Source organism: Solanum stenotomum, chromosome 2 (assembly GCF_019186545.1).
Source record: "Solanum stenotomum isolate F172 chromosome 2, ASM1918654v1, whole genome shotgun sequence".
Classification (NCBI taxonomy): Eukaryota; Viridiplantae; Streptophyta; class Magnoliopsida; order Solanales; family Solanaceae; genus Solanum; species Solanum stenotomum.
The window spans coordinates 64,641,852-64,661,049 of record NC_064283.1 but is presented as its reverse complement, the minus strand read 5'-3'; the positions used below and the strand labels follow the sequence as shown (position 1 = coordinate 64,661,049).

Sequence of the window (19,198 nt, the reverse complement as noted above, 5' to 3'; positions counted from 1 at the left end):
TGCAAAGTGTAAACTCTTATTTTAAAAAATAAATATCTAGATATAAAATAAAACTAAGAAAAAAATAATGCAAAATAATTGGGAGCATTTCCGTTATACGATGCGAATCTGAATAGTCAAACCTAATATGTACAGATTTGATGATTTGACAAACAAAACACAACATAATAGGGACCAAACTATGCATAAAATAAGCAGAAAAAAGAGTACATAAAACCTGAGAAACTGTGAAAAACCAGAAAACTTCATCTAAAAGCCAACATATTCGATGAAAAATATCGTTACAATGATATAGTACACCTCGATAGTCGACGATATATTACATTTCAATAATCAAAACGAAAAAAAATCGAATATACAACACGCGACACGCAACATCAGTTGATGTTACTTCCACTGCTAGAAAAACATTACTACAACCTCTGTGTATTCACTTCATTTTAAAGTGAATTAGACACATTTTTAACAGTGCAGATAACATTCATTACCGATGAACGAGCATTTCTTCCATCACATCTCAATGTCTTCCAGCTCCGGCAAAGGAAAACGAAGGATTGCAGCAATGCCGGTTAGCTGTGTCAGTTCTGTGACGAAAACCAAAAGTTGTTTTAATCAGCCTTGCCATATATGCAGTAAAGAACGTGTGTTCGTAGGAAGGAAAAAGATTTGAAGTGAGTATGTGACAATGAACGTGTGCATGGAAGGGAAATACGATTCAAAGCATTACTAGGGGCCGACCTAAATAAATTCCGACTGGGAAAGGCAGAGATGTAAATGCTGGAAGAAAAAAGAAATTAACAGGAACTATATATACTCACGTTCTCCAGAAACATGCATTGACGAGAAAATGAGAGCAGTACCACCTGAATCCTTGACTGAATCGACCAGATTAGCATACTTTTTCCTCGTTTCTACATCAGAACTCCTGTCAACAGATCAAAAGAAGTAAGATATTTCTCATGTACAATATCAACCAACTATATATACAGAGAACGAGTGAAATGACCCATATATAATTGATTGAGATATGAAGATAAAAAGTTATACATGTCTACATATTATCCTATGAACCAAAGATGTGAATTTTAAAAGCTAAGCACGTAAAAAGAGATACTTATGAACTAGAAATATGCCACAAGTTGCAAATTTAGTATCAAGCTATATACAGTTTCATTTTTGTTGCTCGTAAAAGCCCATTAACCTGGGACCATAAGATACTCACCTAAAGAGCTCGTCGGTAATGAGAAGTGTCTGAATAGCCATTCGCTCATGGGCAACTTCAACATGCTTTGGTCCATAGCATGCACGATCAGGATCCTAGAAAAGTCCCAATAAAGTAACTTTAATTTTCATAAGTTTCGGGGAAAGGAACACATTACAGGGATCTCTTGTTGACAACTGGAAGTAAACTTCATGCATGGTAGCTCATTAATATAAATGTTAAGAGATTCAGAAAAAAGGACATGACATACATTTATTGCAAGAAGTTCTAAAAAGAGAGGGAAAAAAGTTTTCAAATAAAGGTGTTATCCTTCTTAGTTACTTCGGAAAGCATGAAAAGCGGCATCATAAATATCCAATTAATATCATAATTCATGAAATATGCAGGGCGGGGGGATTCAAACAGGCACTCACTCTTGCAAAAGACCTCTACATCTAACATCCCTAAATTATGTAATGTAACTCTAGTTTTTAGACCTAAATATCCTTAAAACCAGGAAATCAAGCACAAATATTTTTAATTAAGACTTCCTTATCGTATTTCTGTCTGCAAAAAAGTTAAGGAGAGGGCACATCAGATGAGAAATTCTCTCATATCAATATGGCCAAAGTATTGCAGAGAGATACTCCTATTACTACTGTAAAATTGCACATAAAATCAGTAGATGAAAGTACACAACTGAGATGCCCTAAAATTTAATAGAAGTTCAAAGTTGTTGATGATTGGATATCTGAGAATTATGACGGATCCTTGCCGAAAACAAATTCAACCAAGATAGGTTGCAAATGAATTTTCAGCATTCAATTGGTAGAAAGGCCTGAAAAAAAGGCACACATAGAGATAACAATATCACCAGCTCCCCATCATAACACAACGTGTCTGTTCTTAATCTTGAAATATTTCAGATTAGTCCACCTTGATCTCCTTAAACAGGGATATCCGTCATGCATAGTGAAACACCTCGACTTTTTTTTGAAACTCTCAGGCCTCTTACAGAACCCAAGATAACAGATAAACACCGAAAAAAGCAAACAAATAAATTCAAAACCAAACAATCTGTGTGTACTCTTAGCATATGATAGATAAAAATCTGAAACATCCAAAGTTATTAAGAAAAATATAAATAGAACATTGAGACCAAGGATAGAACCTAACATTTGAAAGCATGTTGAAAAAATCCTTTAGGGCTTGAACCTGATTAAGATTGGAAGAGAAAAGAAAACTGTTATTCTCAAAGAGTACGAAAAAAGACTTGAACAAACACAAGAATAAAGATTAAAGATCATATTAAGTTGGGCAAGGGTTATAAGGTACCTCTTTGGCAGCTTTTGTATCTTTTATCATACTCATTACATTTGGGGCATCCATAACCTCTTTCAAACTATGTCTGTAAACCAGGAAAAAACAACTCTCGGGCTTAAACACCCGTGCTGGATAATAATTGAACTCTTACATATCAACTACAAATAGACACATAATAAAGGTGATTTGTACTAAAATAGCAGTACTGACGAGAGAATTGTGTACACAAAAATGTAATTGCAACATATTAGTCAGTTCTAGACTAGCACGCACATCTAACATCATATGGTTTGCACAAAAATGTATTGACAAAGTATCGTTTTGAGATGTCAGATGAGGGGATGAAGGGCAAGGAGAGAGAGAGAAAGAGAAAGAAGGGCATACTTGTATCCCGAGGTTGTATGGACAAGAAGTATGCGTGACTTATTTTCTATTATAGGTCTTAGTTGCTTCCTCTCGGCTTCCAACAACAGGTGACGATGAAACTGATCCTGCACATTCAACCCAAAAAAGGTTGAATATCACAACTGAATTAACATATGCATAGTACAGATATAATTAGATATGCATGCTCTTCCCCTTGTAACATAGCATAAAAGTATGACTAGCTAAGAAGTGTAACTATACAAAAAAGAAACCAAAAATACCTTGGTGAATCCTGGACTTGCAATCACAGCACAGCGAACTACTTTGAAATCAACATGCTTGACAAAGGCCTGCAACAGAAATAAGAACCTGTAACATATTGCTTATGGACATTAAGCAACATCAAGAAAGTTGGCAAAAGTCTACCTGTAGAACATTGTCAAAGAATTTATTTAACGCCTGCAAATCAAAATTAAGAACACAATTTCCCTTGACGTCATGTTCAAAATAATTAAATTATACAAAGCTGAAACAAAAGGAGACTTACCTTATCATAACCTGCAATAGCTGGTCCATGCTTGCGCGGTATAGAAGTCTCTATACGAGAACGGGTAATAGTCACGCTGTTCAGTCAACAGTAACAAGTACATAAGGTTAAATTATGCCGTACGATCTAGTTAACACTTAACTCAGCCTCAACATATAAGCCCGCAATAGAAAATCTGACATTTACATTTGACTTACTATTACATCTTGTTTAAATACAAGAAAAGAGATGCTCAAGATTTGTTTAAAACTTGTATTCATAGGACTACGAGATTGTCAAGCTTACCTTTTACCAATAAGAAGAATGTGTGCCAATCCTTCTTGCATCAGAACCACAGCCAGATCAGCACTTGCAGATGGATCTGAATCATCAAAATGGAAAACCGTATTCAGCATATTGAAACGGTAAATCTAAGAGCAGTACAAACACATATCCATGTTGGAAGCAATACAGCTGAATATCAGCAATTATATAGGGAAACTTCTCATCAGTTCAACAGCACTCTGCAACACACATGTAATTGCACAAATAATCATGTTCTCACTGCAGTGTACGAGTGGAGAAGAAAACCTCTGCAAAATAAGGGCTAAAACAAACCTAGACTGAAACAATCTATCTAAGAATAATGCACCTATAAAGCGGTTTCATAATCATGTTAATGTAGTAAAAAGAAGTATCTACATGTTATAAAACTTGATAAGTTATGGATGAAAAGTCAGGCTATGAACTAAAATGCCTAATATTGCAGATAATGTTAATGGCAACACTTGAACAAATAAAAATATAACTTTGTTAAAGTGCACTGTGAAAAATACCAGAAGCTTGACGAAGAACCTCCCGTGCCAGTGAGTCCCAGACCACCTAAATTAGATAATGCAAGTCAGAATTAATATATGTGTAAACTTTCGTATAAATCAACTCTGTTCAGGTAAGACTAAGATTGAAACAACAAGATGCTCATAAATTTGCTAAACAAATAGAATATACAAAAATAATAGGGAAGATGACATAGGAAAAGAACGATCACTTTGAGTTACTACTAAACAAAGAAATTCAAAATAATTAGTGTACATGCATAGATAGGATTATACATAAACAAAAGTTTTAAACAAAAGCACGCATACCTTCTAAGAAATTTTATTTTGATAAGTGTATACCCTCTAAGTAATAAATCTAGCAGTAAAAGAAATTATGGAAAATTTCATTCGGCCTGTACCTGATCCACATAATTTCAAGTTCACCTGTAATTCTTAGCCCAGACATTTATAGGCATTTATATTTCGATTGGAATACTCCTCAATTTCCTATAGAAACCTCTAGCTACAACTACAAATGATTATCTCCTAATTCATTTTCTATGACTCATTTAACCTCTAATAAAAAGACACTTATTTCATTATACTTGATCTATGCAGCAACTTTGTATGATGCAGAAAAAAAATCAGGAAATTATACCAAATTTCATGTACTCCTATGTATACGAGAAGAATTTCCCCTACCTGAATTTAGATTGTTGCATCACTTAAGTATATATTACCTAGGCTACACAAACCGTCACATATCTTATCATGCCTCAGCCCTACCTGTGTTAGACGAACTAGGGGGCATAGATCCTTCAAACTACAAAGAAACAAGCTGAGAAAAGAAACTAGCCCCCTCAGTACATTGGGTATTTGTTGTTCTCACCAAAGTCCACATAATGTATAACATAGGAGTTAATAATAGCTTTTGTACACTTGTTTATGAGAAATCAATGACAGTATACTTTGGGTTTCCTTTTTTGGTGTCTGCTGAAAAATGTGTAGCTATTTCTTGGCTTATTTGGCATGGAATTGGACATGACGATAACCAGGGTGGAATCATCATTAATGTAGAAGGGTTGTTCCATCTAGAGACAGCAAGGAGGTATCGTATGTACACCTTTTGTGCAGGGTGTGAACTTCGTCAAAGGACAGGAACACGAGATGCCTCAAAGGGGTGTCAGCAGCGGGACAAATGAAATTTAGTTGCAAGTAGCTGCACCCAAGGGGTATGGTCTAGCGGTCAATGAAGTGAGTTAAGAGTCATAAGACCTTAGGTTCAAACCCAACCAGAGGCGAAATACACTAAGACAATTTCTTCTTATTTGTCAAAACCTTGATGGAAAGAGTTACCCGGTAGGCGGTAGCTGTGTTGGTGGAACAGGTCGAGGTGTGCACAAACTAGCCCGGATACCAAGGTTATTAAAGAAAAGTAAGGTAATTTGTTCTCTTCTTCTTTTTTTTCCGGTGGTTTTATAATAATAATGTAAATTACATGAATAACTTTACAGATTTTTTGTTAGAGCCTAAATTGCGTGGACTCTTCACTTTCAATGCCGCACCGTGTCGGATACTCCAAAATACACTATTTTTGGAGAATCCGACATGCAGCCGTTGACATATTTGAAGAGTCTGAGAAATATAGGTTAGAGCTGCAATCCTAAAGAACATATATCACCAGCTTGATAGCTTTTGAAGTGCAAATAATATACCTCAAAAATTTTAAAAGAAAACAGAGTGATAGGTGGAAAAGAATCAAAACACATCATTGTACCTTTCTTAGCACAAAAGGTCTGTGTTGCTCAATTTCCAGAGTGTGAAAGGCCCCTATCTGCAATAAAATAATTAGAGATTTTTGTTGCAGCATCAATGTTAGGAATTTATCCAAAAGGATTAAGTTGAAGAATACACACCTTTACATGTTCATTCTCCAGAATATTCTTCCCACGAATACGCAAGGCAGAACCTTCTTTGTCATACTCCACATTCTAAAATACCAAATTAATTATATTATACCACATTGGAATGGAATATACTCAAATAAAAACCCTAGAAAAAGCGCTATCTATTTCGTACTTTCCGGTCACATTACAATTGTCATCATTACTATGGTAACAAAATTATCGTCGCATTTATTGAGATTCGTTGGAAATGGAGCATTGTTATGTGACAATCTATCATGTATATTTCATACACAGGTTGTATTGAAATCCTCAAAATTCATCAAACTGCCCAAAAATCCTTCATCTCGACCACATTGGAAAAGGAAGACAAAGAAAAGTCTCCTCTCTATCCTTAGTAGATTCTTCTCTATAGTTAATTGATTTCAAAGTTTTATCTTTCAATTTCTCTTAAAACACCTTATGCTGGAAGCTACGACAAAGTTCTAACCAAGGCCCACACCCCACAACTGAATAATGCTGGATATCTAATATATCCTTACCTCAACTTTAATTTCCAATTTCAGTTTCACTCGTTCAGCATCTCTTCCTCCAGAAGCAGCTTCCCTTAGGACCTTCCTACAAGAAATTACAAGCAAAAATCAACCAGCTTCCAGTAGGTTGTGTTGTGATAAGCAAAACCGTGTTAACAATCAGCAAAGACCCACATAGCATAATTTGCAAAAGAAAGTTGCTCTCAACATTAAAAATGAGTCTTCACCTAAGCTTTAAGCAACAAATATAACTATACTATTATCAACCTGTGCAATCAGTAGAGACTCACACTATGCTCAAAATCCATTTTCCTTCTAGTTACTTGTCATGCACAATTTCAGCATACAACATAACAACAACAACTAAGTCCAAGCAAGTTCAGGTCGTATATATGAATCCTCACTGACCATGTAATTCCATAGTTCATATAAACTCATCTCAGGCCAATTTAGACAAATTTAACTAGAAGTTAGCACAACCCGTGATTAGAGTCTAACTATCTATAGATTACTTTCGCAAATCACAGAACACTACATTTTCTAAGAATTAGCTAATAATAAAGAAATTAGACATTTTGGAGAACGAGAGCAATTAATATGTTATCCAAAAAACATAATTCTCAATCAACTCAACAGGATGAGAAACATGCATCAAATTAACAAGTGTCGAGAATCAACTAAGTAGTTACAAACAAAGTGAAAAGCTCCAACCTTCCGAATGAACAGAATTTGATTCTAATTAGCAAGTGACATCCATATTCAAGATAAAGATTCCATCTTTCATGATCAAAATTATTTTTTTTTAAAAGAAGGCAAGACACTAGCTTTTTAGTAATTCTTGTAGCACCGATGAGATACCAAATACCCCCCCCCCCCCCTCCCCGTTTCAATTTGTTTATCTTACTTTCCTTTTTAGTCTGTTCCAAAAACGATGTCTCTTTCCTTATTTGGCAACTCTTTCATTCAACTTTCCACCTAGCATATTTAAGACCACAAGACTGAAGGGCATTTTCGTACATCCCACATATCTTTAGTTTACGACCATGAGATTCAAAAGTCGTTATTTACTTCTTTTTTTTAAACTCATGGCAATTGAAAACCAGACAAACAAATTGTAACGGAGTGAGGAAGTAGTATAAACAAGGTGCTTCTTATAGTAAAAACATGTTTTTCTACAAATTCTCAAACTTTCGCACACGAATAAAAATTACATATTTATCCCAAAATAATGCTAAGACCTCACAGTAATGAAATTGAGCAAAATTGCAATACCTAACAGTAACAGCTAATACAGTATCACCTTCAGCTATCAGATTATAAGCAACCCATAGATCATCAGCTTCTTCTGCAATTATCTGTATAATACATGAAAATAAAAAATAAAAAATACCCAAATCAATTTGATCGTTTTCTTCATCTGGGGTTTCAAAAAATCACCGAAAATTACTCGAATTATAGATTTAAAAAACAATTATAGAGAAAAAAATTACCTTTACGCTACCAGGGCCATCAGGAACAAAGTCTCTACGAACAATCTTCATATTGAATGAAACAAATTTATCAACTTAATGGAAAATTCAATAATTTTGCATGTAAATAGCGGAAAAAAGAGGAATTTAAAGAACTTTTTATAGATTTTTTTTTTCTTAAGAGATTTGCTTCAGTTCAATGGAGAAGTTGCAGGTTTTAACGGTTTGTGTCCTTTTAGAGACCTTTTATGTTTAGGTTTTTCTAACCTTGGTGAAGAGGGACTTGAGTTTTTTTCTTTTTTTTTGGAAAAATGACCAATATACCCTCAATTTTCGATTTAAAAAAAATATATTTTTGTTTTAAAAATGTTTTATATATATTTGTTGTGTTATATATGAAGTTTCTTTTTCGTTAACAGATTTATATTTATTGAATTTTTAAAAAAAAGAGTATTTTTTTGGGAAACTTACATAAATATACTATATTAGGAAAATATTTACCATTTATAGCAATAATATTTTTTTACTTGATAATTTTTAGTACATTTATAATACAGCTTTAATACATATTACAGAGAACAATTTATAAAACACATATAATACAAGTTTTATTGATGGATAATACATTTATCACACATTTTAATACACTTATAATATAATGTGTCAATGTCTTACCAAACAAGCATAATATATTTTAAAACAGTTATAATACATATGTATTTCATACATAATTCATTTTTAATACATATTACATTTATCATAGTATTGTTATATATTGCTATAAATAGTAATAAATGATAAGTATTGCTAAAATCATTAGTTATTTATTAAAAGGTATTCATTCAAGTAATTTTTTAATGTAATATGACTTTAAAAAAATTATCACAACTATTTTTGTTTTACCTCTTCCACTTGATCAGACCTGATTCAAATGAAAAAAATAAATCAATTTATGTCATACTTAGTTATAAAATTAGGAGGGAGACTGATGATGATGTTATCTTAGTATTGAAGCGGGTCGATGAAATAGAAGTTTGCATCTTGAGTCTTGTGTGATAAAAATGTGTCATTAAAAGCTTAGTATTAGTTAGTCAAAAAAATTCACATGTCTAAAAAATGAACGTAGCAAAAATAAGGATATTGAGATGGACGTGTGTGTATTTTAGAAGAAATAGGATCGAGAATGAAGTTATTGGGGACAAGGTGAGAGTGGTTTATGTGGTGGACAGGATGAGGGAGGTGAGACTAAGAAGGTTTGTGCATGTGAAGAGAAGATGCATGGATACCCTAGCGAGGAGGTGTGAGAAAGCTATAGTGAGTATCATGAGAGGTGGAGGTAGATCAGAAAGATTTTTGGGGGAGGTAATTAGATTGAATATGTCACTGCAGCTTACCGAGAACATGACCGTAGATACAAAGACATAAAAGTTGAGGATTAGGGTATAAAGTTAGTAGGTAGTTGAGTGTTATCTAGTTCTCTTATCAGTATATGTTATTTCCTTTGCTTCGATTATCATATTATTTAGTGTTGCTACTTGTTCTCTTTTTAGTTATTTTTAGCATGCTTTTTTTCTCTATTGTTTTTGCTTTATATACTTGATTTTTAATATGTCTACGCCAACAAAGGATTTAACGAAAACAAACTCTCTACCTTCACAAGGTAGGGTAAGGTTATGTATACATCACTCTATTTAGACTCCACTCGTGAGATTACGTTGAGTACAAGTAAATTAGCAAAGAGGACTTCTCCTAGTATAAACCTCTAGTTTTTCTTTCGTTTTGTTCCATGTTGGGCCTATGAGAAAGCCATTTGAAGTTTGAAGGCCAACCATGACATTGGGCCTAACATTGAGCCAACCATGACATTGGACCAACCATAACTTCACAGTTCACATATATTCACTTGAATTTCGTTTTGTTGTCTTTTTTTCATGTTCAAGAATGGTGTATAATTTAGTGATAGATTCAAAAGTTTAAATTTATATATTTTCAATCATATATTTTTTAATTTATTAGGCTTGAAATACATTATTTATCTACTTATACATATTAACATAATTTTTAAAATACAAATATAGGGTCTAAATCAGAGTATCTAGGATTTCGAAAGGATGAGTGCACTATTTTGAAAAATGGATCCACGATATAAATTTGATTGGTTTGACCTTTAGATTCTTAACATTGAACCCGTTAAATTTTTAAAATTATAAGTCGTATATATATATATATATATATATTTACAGTGCTAAAATAAATATAAGAATTACCAATATGACATATTTGAGAATTTTGAAAGATTAAAACAACAACAAAAAAATTGAAACGCCAAAAGTGTTACCAATAACTATTTGGAGAGGTGTAGCTCAATTTTAGACTAGAAGAAATAAGGCAGATATAAGACTTAATTTCTGAACTCACTTAGAGAGGTGAACTCAATTATCATCGCATTATATGATACTTTGAATGTGAGTTTGCACATTTATATTTAAGTACTACAACAACAACACATTTATAACTAAGTATTTTTTTTAAAGAAAAAGTATAACACTACTATATATGATTTTGAGAGAGGAGCATGCATGGGTTTACGTAAACCACAACTTACCCCCCCTTCCAGATACGTCCCTGATTTGAACTAAAATTATTGAGTTTTGTCGAATCCATAACTTTTGTTACAACTCTCTACTCACGTATATACACACAATCAGTATGCAAAATTCCCCTCCTTTGTTGAATTGCTCACTATAAAATGAGGAAGCGATCTTTGATAGAGAGCTTTTTATTCTTTATAGTTGGATTTTTTTGTGTGAATTCTTATTAGTCAAATCTCAAAATGAATATTGAATGAGATATAAAAAAAGTATTTATGGAGAAAATAAATGTGGTTGTAAATACTCCTCAATTTATTAATACTAGCTATAAATATCAAATATGAAGTCGTCATGCTCCTATCACAATAGTGTGGGGACGTCGTAGGGTGTTAATCCGTTGTCAACTCAAAGGGTTTGAAGTAATTTGTCGTAGAAATTTTCGATCGCTTTTGAAATGAAACGTGAATCTTAATTAATTGAATTCTAAAGTAAATATCAAATACCGAACGAAAAAATGTGTATGATCTTTGTACTACAACTTTGAAAGTCCATTATACAAGAAGTGTACTACATTGAAATGACACTTCTTTTTTAAAAGTTTTAAACCAAGTCACATGGTAAATGCAGAGGGAGCTCTAAAGAACCAAGAGAAGTACACAAAACACATTTTGCCAATAACAAGGCAGGCTGAAAGGGCAAAATGCCATATGAGTCATACATGAAAATAGAAAGTCCATTTGACACATTACTACTCAATCAGACTTGAATAAAAGGAACATGTGAAGTTTGTCATGTTCCTCCCCACCAAAACCTACTCTCTTCGACTCAAATTATCTGTCGTAAATTTTAGTTACACGTTTCAAATTATTTTGATAACATTAATTATTTATTTAATTTCAACTTTTATATCACAAGATTAAAAAATATTTTAATACGTTATATATATATATATATATATATATATATATCATTTTACCATATAGACACTGTTTTGAATCGTGAGTGAAAATAGAAAGGGGCAAAGCTAGGTGGGGGTTCGGATGAATGCAATAGCTTTTATGTAGACTTTATACTTGTATTAGAAAATTAAATAAATATATATGTATATTAACTTATGAATCTCTAACAAAATTGATTGACGACTCGATGGTAAGGAAGGGATCGTGAAAATGCTTTCCACACTAGAGTTGTGGGTTTGAACCCCACTATCAACAAAAGTTTCTCTTTTCTCTTTGCAATATTTTTCTCTTTCTATCCTTAAAATTTAGAACCCGCAAACTCTTAATCCTGGCTCTGCTTCAAATTAATGTTTATATTATGATAGAATATCTATCATATCTTTTTGGGTGTGATCCTTCTCAGAATTCTACTAATGTGCGATACTTAGTGTGTCAAGTTACTTCGCTCATGAAAGGAGTGTTATTTTCTCATTTTATTATATAGCTCGTCGATTTGAGTCGTATAAGTGGACACTAATGCTAGCATTATGATTATCGTCTATATCATATTATTTAGGTGTGTCGCTTTTCCACACCTTACTAATGTGAGATATTTTATTTATCAAGTTACCTCGCTCACTTTACACTTCATAATAATTGTTCTTGAAAACTACACGCTCCAGCTCTTCTCAGAAATAATTTGAGAGGGAGGAAGAATACAATTTTCTTTCCAAAATTCATCAATTTTTCGCTTAGCTGTCACAAGTGTCAACTCAATTTTTTGAGCTTTGCAGATTCAGAACCTCTAACTCCTCTTTTCTTTCAATTTTTGCCACATTTAATTGGCACCCACTTCAATGAGATACAACCCCAATGTTTGAACCCCACACACATATTTTCTCCGTCTTAAAATATTTATCGTATTTTTTATTATATATTTTTAAGCAAATATTAATCAGGTGAGATAATTTACGTGGTGGGATATGATAAAAAAAAACAAAATTGAAATGGTTCGAACATATAAGGTTGTAATATATAAATGTATCATTCAATTTAGTATTAAATGACATTTATATCTTTAAATTTTAAGTGTATATAAGTATACATTTAAATTTATATAAAATTGAACAAATTAACATATACATCATATATACCTTAATATGCATCCAACATGACGTAATACAAATTCACTCGAATGTATCTCACATGAATTGTCATATAGGACGCTTATATCTACTTGTTTAACTTTATACAAATTAAGTGCATAATTATACACGCTCAAAGTTGGAAGATATAAATGTCATTCAAGCCAAGTAAAATGACATGCTTATGTATTATCTCAACATGTAAAAAGAACATGCATGCGTCAATAAGAAGATGTGAGAGATTGGTTATAGTAAGAGTTAGATAAGGCACAGCCGCACAGGTAAATCAAAAATAAACTTGAGAGATTATTAGACAATACGTACACACAACTATAATTTATTAGGAATATGACCCTAAATAGAATGATTTGAAGGCGGTAGAAGATTGATAGATATGAAAGTGTTGATACATTTTGTATGGAGGAGGTAAGGTGCTAGTCTCCTCCTGTTGTATTGCTTCGTAATAACGTAATCTTTTATTTTTCAGTGTGTATTATTATTTGTTTGCTTCATTTGCTTTGTATTTATTATATTTGTTATCATATTTTTCTAGTAATTCTACTTAGCTTAAAAAATACTTGTTTTAATCGAGTGTCTATACCTACTCGTTACGGAATCTCAGGTGTCAAAATATGGATTTCATATAGTAAAAGAAAAGGGAACCTGCTATATTCGAAACATACGAAATATATTAAATATCGTAACAGCAAATGTAGTAGGGATTATAAATCGGACGATACACAACTTGATTTTGAAAGATATGGCACTAAAAGTTGTAGAGCTAGTCGTCGAAACATTCTTTGTACCTACAAAGATAGAAATAAAATCTACCTATATCATATCTTTTCCATACTCTACCTATAAATTATATTGATAATTTATTATTATAAATTCTGAATTCACCTCTAATTCTAAGTGCTACGCTCCTATAAAAAAAACTATTTAATTATAAATGGATTAAACTTTTTGATTTTTTTTAGGGATAAGGGTCTAAAAAATACCCAACTTTAATCGGATTTGTTGTTGCGATACTAAACTTTCATAAGGACCTATTACCTCCCTAGACTATTTAATCGCAACAGCAAATTCGATCAAAGTTGAGGTATTTTTCAGACCTTTATTTTTTATTTTTTTTATAAAGATGAGTTTTAAGTTTCCAAAAAGTGATTTTGATCAGTTTTTCAAATCACATATGTTACACTTACAATATTTTATCTTATTCAAATTATATATTCAAACACAATTTGAATTTTATAATATTTTTTTTCAACTTTTTTTTTTTAATCAGTTTATTTTTAAAGACAGTGACATACCTTTCCCTTGGTCAAACAACTTTTTTATTTTTGATCAGTTGTTGTCACACTCTAACTAATTAATGGGGTACTTTTCTGAACATTAAAAAAATTGGCCAAGTGGGAAACTGGCAATATTCTTTAAATAAATAAAAAACAAACAGTGAGTTACATTATTCATACTGAAAGAGTAATCATGAAGAAATAAATGAAGGGAGAAAAAGACATTAAATAAATAATTCCATTTCACTTGAACTATTTTTCTAACAAAGTTTTCAAATTTCAAATTAAAGTCGAAATAATAGATCAAAAGTATAAAATCCTAAAATGTTCCAAACATTGTTAATGGAAAAATTATTGGGGTCGTTTAATACGCGAGATGAGATAAATAAGGATTTTTTTAGAGTTTATTTTTTCTCACTTTTTATATGAGATAGTAATTATGTTATTTTAGTATAAATGATGGGATAAAATAATCCTAATCGATTAGCTAATATCTTACACCAAAAATGGGATTAAGTTAATCTCAAATTTTATTTCAAAATTATCTTTATCTCACATATCAAATAACTATCAAAAGGTGTGGATTAGTAAAAAAAATCTCAATTAAAGTCTTGAGTTCGAGTTTTGATATTGAGAGTGTTAAAATCACATACTCTGTACTCTATATTTGTTTCACTTTCTTTGTTAGTATAAATTTAGGCCAAACTCATCGGTGACCTCCTAAAGTTGGCATGAAATTTCACTTAGACACCCCAACTGGACGATGTTCATTTTAGACACCTCATGTAGGATCCCGTTGTGTCAGTTTGACACTTTTTTGACAATCCACTAAAATTACATTGCGCGTGTAACACACTCGCGAATAATGTAATATAATGGCTAATTAAGGAAAGACATGTGATATTTAAGTACAAAATAACACTTTAAAAATACATTATAAGGAAAAATTAATTTTCAGCCAAAAATAATAAATAAAAGCATTTAGTTTCTAAAACCCCACCAAACTATCCCACCCCTTCTTCCTCATTCTTCCGAACTTTTTCGGCGCCTCCTCTTTACCCCTAATTTCTTTTTGGGGTTTTTATTAAATTCAGATTTTCATTTTATTTTTTTTGTTGTAGATTTAATTTGTATGTTATCAATTTCATGCTTTTTAATTGTGTATCTAATATTACAATGCCTCCAAAAGGAATAAACTATAAAAGGAGCACATATACGAATGCTATGTATTATTTGTACGTTGTAGTCCCTCCCGTTTAGAATGAATATCTGCATATATTAACTTGATGGGTGTGATAGATGTACAATGGTGTGCAACACTGAACTTGAAAGATTGCAATAAAAGTTGTAATTGTTGGATCTAAAGAATAAGAATGAGAAGAGAAGATGACGATGGTTGTGGTGATGATTTTCGAAACTGAAAAAATTAAAAAATTAATTTGATTGTATTAATAGCGATGGTGGCAGCATTGGTGAATGGATGGTGTGTGGTGGAGGAGAGAATGAGGAAGAAGAATAGTTTTGACCTTTTAATTATTATTTTTTTGGTCTGAAAAAGAGTCCCTTCACGCGCTGATTTTGGGTGCATTATACTTACCATGACATGTCAGCAAAAAGTATCAAAATGACACAGTGGAATCCTACCTGAGGTGTCTAAAATTAACATTAGCTAGTTGAGGTGTCTAAGTGAAATTTTGTGCCAACTTTAGGGAGCTACCGATGGATTTGGCCTAAAATTTAACAAAGAAAGTAGATTTTCTACCAAAAATCACACACATTTGTGTGGTTGTAAAAATGAGAAAAAAAATTGTCATTTTTTTTAACAAACTAATAAGAAAATAATGTCAACCAAAATAAAACACGAAAGTAAATTTTTCATCGTACAAATTTTTAATTAATCAGATTACTGAATTCCAAAATTTACAAGTCTTATGTTGATTGTCATTGTACTCCAACCTTCCTCCTTTATTGAAACTCAAAATTGATGTACGGTGATTTGAATAAGTTCAGATAAGTAAAATCAATTTCGAATATCATTGAATGATTAAAATAAAAGACATATAAAGAGTGATTAAGACACCCCAACCACTATTAATCTAATTAGCTTGATGTTATAAGAGAGACGTGATTCACGATACTAGTTATCAGACTAATGCATGCGATCTTTCTATTTATTTAAGCTTGAAATCACTAATGCATGCGATCTTTCTATTTATTTAAGCTTGAAATCGATAACATGTGTGAACTTAAAGATTAACCCCCTTTAACATTCTTTCATAATTGATAAGAATATAGACCCTACACATATATATCCCCCACCATCCATTGGCATATTTGAAAACAAAGTGAGAGACATGATATGTTGGTAAAATCCAAACAAAGATCCTCTCATCAAGGCAAGACCAAATACTACCACCTAACACCCAACAAGCTAATGCATTATTCATCATAAGGTTGACATGTACTATCAATTTTTTTGACCAAGTGTTGGATTGTCACCATTCACTTGACCAAATGATCAAAAGGTTAATAAGAAGGGTAGAATGGACTTTTTTTCCAAGGTATAATTAAGATTTAAAATTTACAAGTGGAATTTTAATTATTTGAAATTATTGAGTTATAAAAAAAAAAAAAGAAAGACATATGCAGTAGCTCTTCTAATCAATTTTTGGAGAAGTATAAAAAAATATATAATTTTTGACCAAATATTTAAAATCATTGCATGAAGGTTAACTCGAGCATTGAGGTATGTTTTAATATAAAAAAAGCGATAATTTAAATAAATATATGAAATAGTCAATAGTTAAAATATAAAACTTATAACAACATGAGTAATTTAAATGTGTTTTCAATCATTAATTCCTAAAAATATGATCATAAATTTGGGAGGATATATACTTATGCATTTTCCCTATGACTTAAAATGTAAAAAAAGTTTAAAAATGTTGTTAGCGTATTAAAAATAATTTAAAAATATCCTTCTTCCACCTATTAACTTAAAAATATCCTTACCCTTTTTTTTGGTTTAAAAATGTCAATTAGTTAACAGAAATATGACATGGAAATTGACTAAGTGGTCATTTCACATTGGTCCATATCCTATCAACCAATAAATGGAGTGAAAGAGGACATTTTTGAACCATTTCTAATACGTTAAGGATGTTTTTGAGCCTTTTTCCGACTCAAAATAGCCCTACAGTGCATAACTTGGAACACATGTCTTAACATCATGCAAAATACTCACAGAGCAAACCTTGGAACACATGTCTTAACATCAACCTCAAAACAAACATAAAAATGACCTCAAATACTTCAAATAGAGACGATCAAAATTTTCACTAAGAAGTTCAAAATTTAAAGAAGTAAACACATGGACTAGTTGGAGGTGGTTCAACGTCTATATATATATAAAATATTTAACTATATATAAATAGTATAATTTTCCAACGAAGAAGGATTCAGATGAACCTCCTAACATAAGTTGGCTCCGTCATTGACTCCATGCATTTAACAAAAAACAACTTTTTTTTGAATCTCTTAAATTCAAAATATATTTAATATATTAATTTTTTATTTTTTTATTTTGTGATATTAAATATATCATGTATGATGTTATAATAGAAGACACCAAAGAGATTTTAATTTTTTATAATTAAACAACCATAGATTCTACAGAACGCAAAATTTTTGATTGTTGAAAGACTTCAAAATCGAATAATAGAGTAGTAGAATAAGCATAGTGAAAGAGGAAATATAAAAATATTACTATGGTTTATGTTAATTGCTAGGATATAACAAAACAACAAAATAAGTAGTCATATAAAAAAATATATTGTAAGGATACTACAATCACCTAAAAAGTATTTTACTTCTCAATTATTGTAACTACTATCCTGCATTAAAAAGTAAGAAAAATATTACATTTCTTATTTATTTATTTTTTCAAATTTGATACTACATAATTTGTCTCTAAATTATTATTTTAGTGGCCTTATGATTGGTTCAACCTATTACTCTATTACCATTTGTAGTTTATCTAACCACATGGCACATGCTACCTTTCTACATTTGATAAGTACTTTTATTTTACTCTCTGTGACAATTTCTTATATAAAAACTAAGTGGTACATTGGTTTAAATCCTATGCTCCTCCTCATTTTTTTTTCTTTTCTTCTTCGAAGAATCTCAGTAACTTAATTGATTGACTATCTGAACTTTTATTTTATTATTGAAAATTTGATCCTCAATATTATAATCTCCTCCCGGCCTCCCCCACTCCCAATTTTGATTTCTCTTATTCACATAAAAATTTTAATCGCTCAGTTGATTAACTATCTGAATTCTCATCTGGTGAATGTTCCATTCTCCACATTGTAATTCCCTCTCCATTTCCTTTCCACTGCCCCCAACTTTAAAAAAAATAAAATATTATGATCTATTTATAAGCTAGAGCGAGGAAAAAAAAGAAAGAAGGAAAGTCATAATTTTGAACTTTTTCTTTTATCTTGTCCGACCTTAAGTTATACTACTAGTTATAAAAAGATCGTGTGATGCACAGACTTAATATTTATTCATAAAACTATATTTTAGTGATATTAATTAAATAATTTTATCAAGTGTAAAATAAATATATGATAAGTACTATTAATATTGATAAATTTTAAGTGATATTGATTAAATCATTTAAAAAAATTCTCTAAAATAAATGAATTTTACTTTATTATATTTTAGTGGGATGTTCATAATTAAAATATATTTTCTAATCAATTGTTGATTTTTTATTCAAGTAGTTATAAATTTTACATAAGTATTAGCAACATTCAAAATAATAAAATTACATCTAAATTATGTGAATTTAAAGAAAAAAGTCAAAGCTTGAATGGATCCCATAATTCAAAAAAAAATAGTATACTAACTAAATTAAAATAAAATCAATTTTTTCTTCTTTTTTAAAAAAATGTCCTTACTGAAACACCTACTTTAGTTTCCAAAACTCCCTCTCATACTATAAGAGAAAATATTACTATAGTTTTTTCAAAAAGATATTTCTAAAATAATTTTTTTAATTTTTTTTTTTTTTAATTTCAAG

General features: G+C 31.1%; 1 protein-coding gene across 1 annotated transcript; it reads right to left on the bottom strand.

Annotated features, from left to right (window-relative positions):
* Positions 1 to 228: 228 nt before the first annotated feature.
* LOC125855607 (protein PELOTA 1) lies at positions 229 to 8,393 on the bottom strand. The gene is made up of 16 exons (XM_049535345.1): positions 8,162 to 8,393; positions 7,944 to 8,026; positions 6,681 to 6,756; positions 6,151 to 6,225; positions 6,012 to 6,068; positions 4,253 to 4,298; positions 3,723 to 3,798; positions 3,438 to 3,513; positions 3,317 to 3,349; positions 3,172 to 3,240; positions 2,909 to 3,015; positions 2,537 to 2,609; positions 2,378 to 2,416; positions 1,223 to 1,317; positions 819 to 925; positions 229 to 584 (listed from the first exon to the last, which is right to left on the bottom strand). The coding sequence occupies exons 1-16, from the start codon at positions 8,210 to 8,212 to the stop codon at positions 511 to 513; spliced, it is 1,137 nt and encodes a 378-aa protein (XP_049391302.1). The 5' UTR covers positions 8,213 to 8,393; the 3' UTR covers positions 229 to 510.
* Positions 8,394 to 19,198: the final 10,805 nt, after the last annotated feature.

What these genes read in the sequence shown, in the direction of transcription:
- LOC125855607 (XM_049535345.1), bottom strand. Translation starts at nt 8,212, where the DNA reads ATGAAGATTGTTCGTAGAGACTTTGTTCCTGATGGCCCTGGTAGCGTA. An exon ending in GTATTAGCTGTTACTGTTAG is followed by an intron (nt 6,757 to 7,943) that starts GTATTGCAATTT and finishes AATTTCTTGTAG; the next exon opens with GAAGGTCCTAAGGGAAGCTG. An exon ending in GACCTTTTGTGCTAAGAAAG is followed by an intron (nt 4,299 to 6,011) that starts GTACAATGATGT and finishes TATCTAATTTAG; the next exon opens with GTGGTCTGGGACTCACTGGC.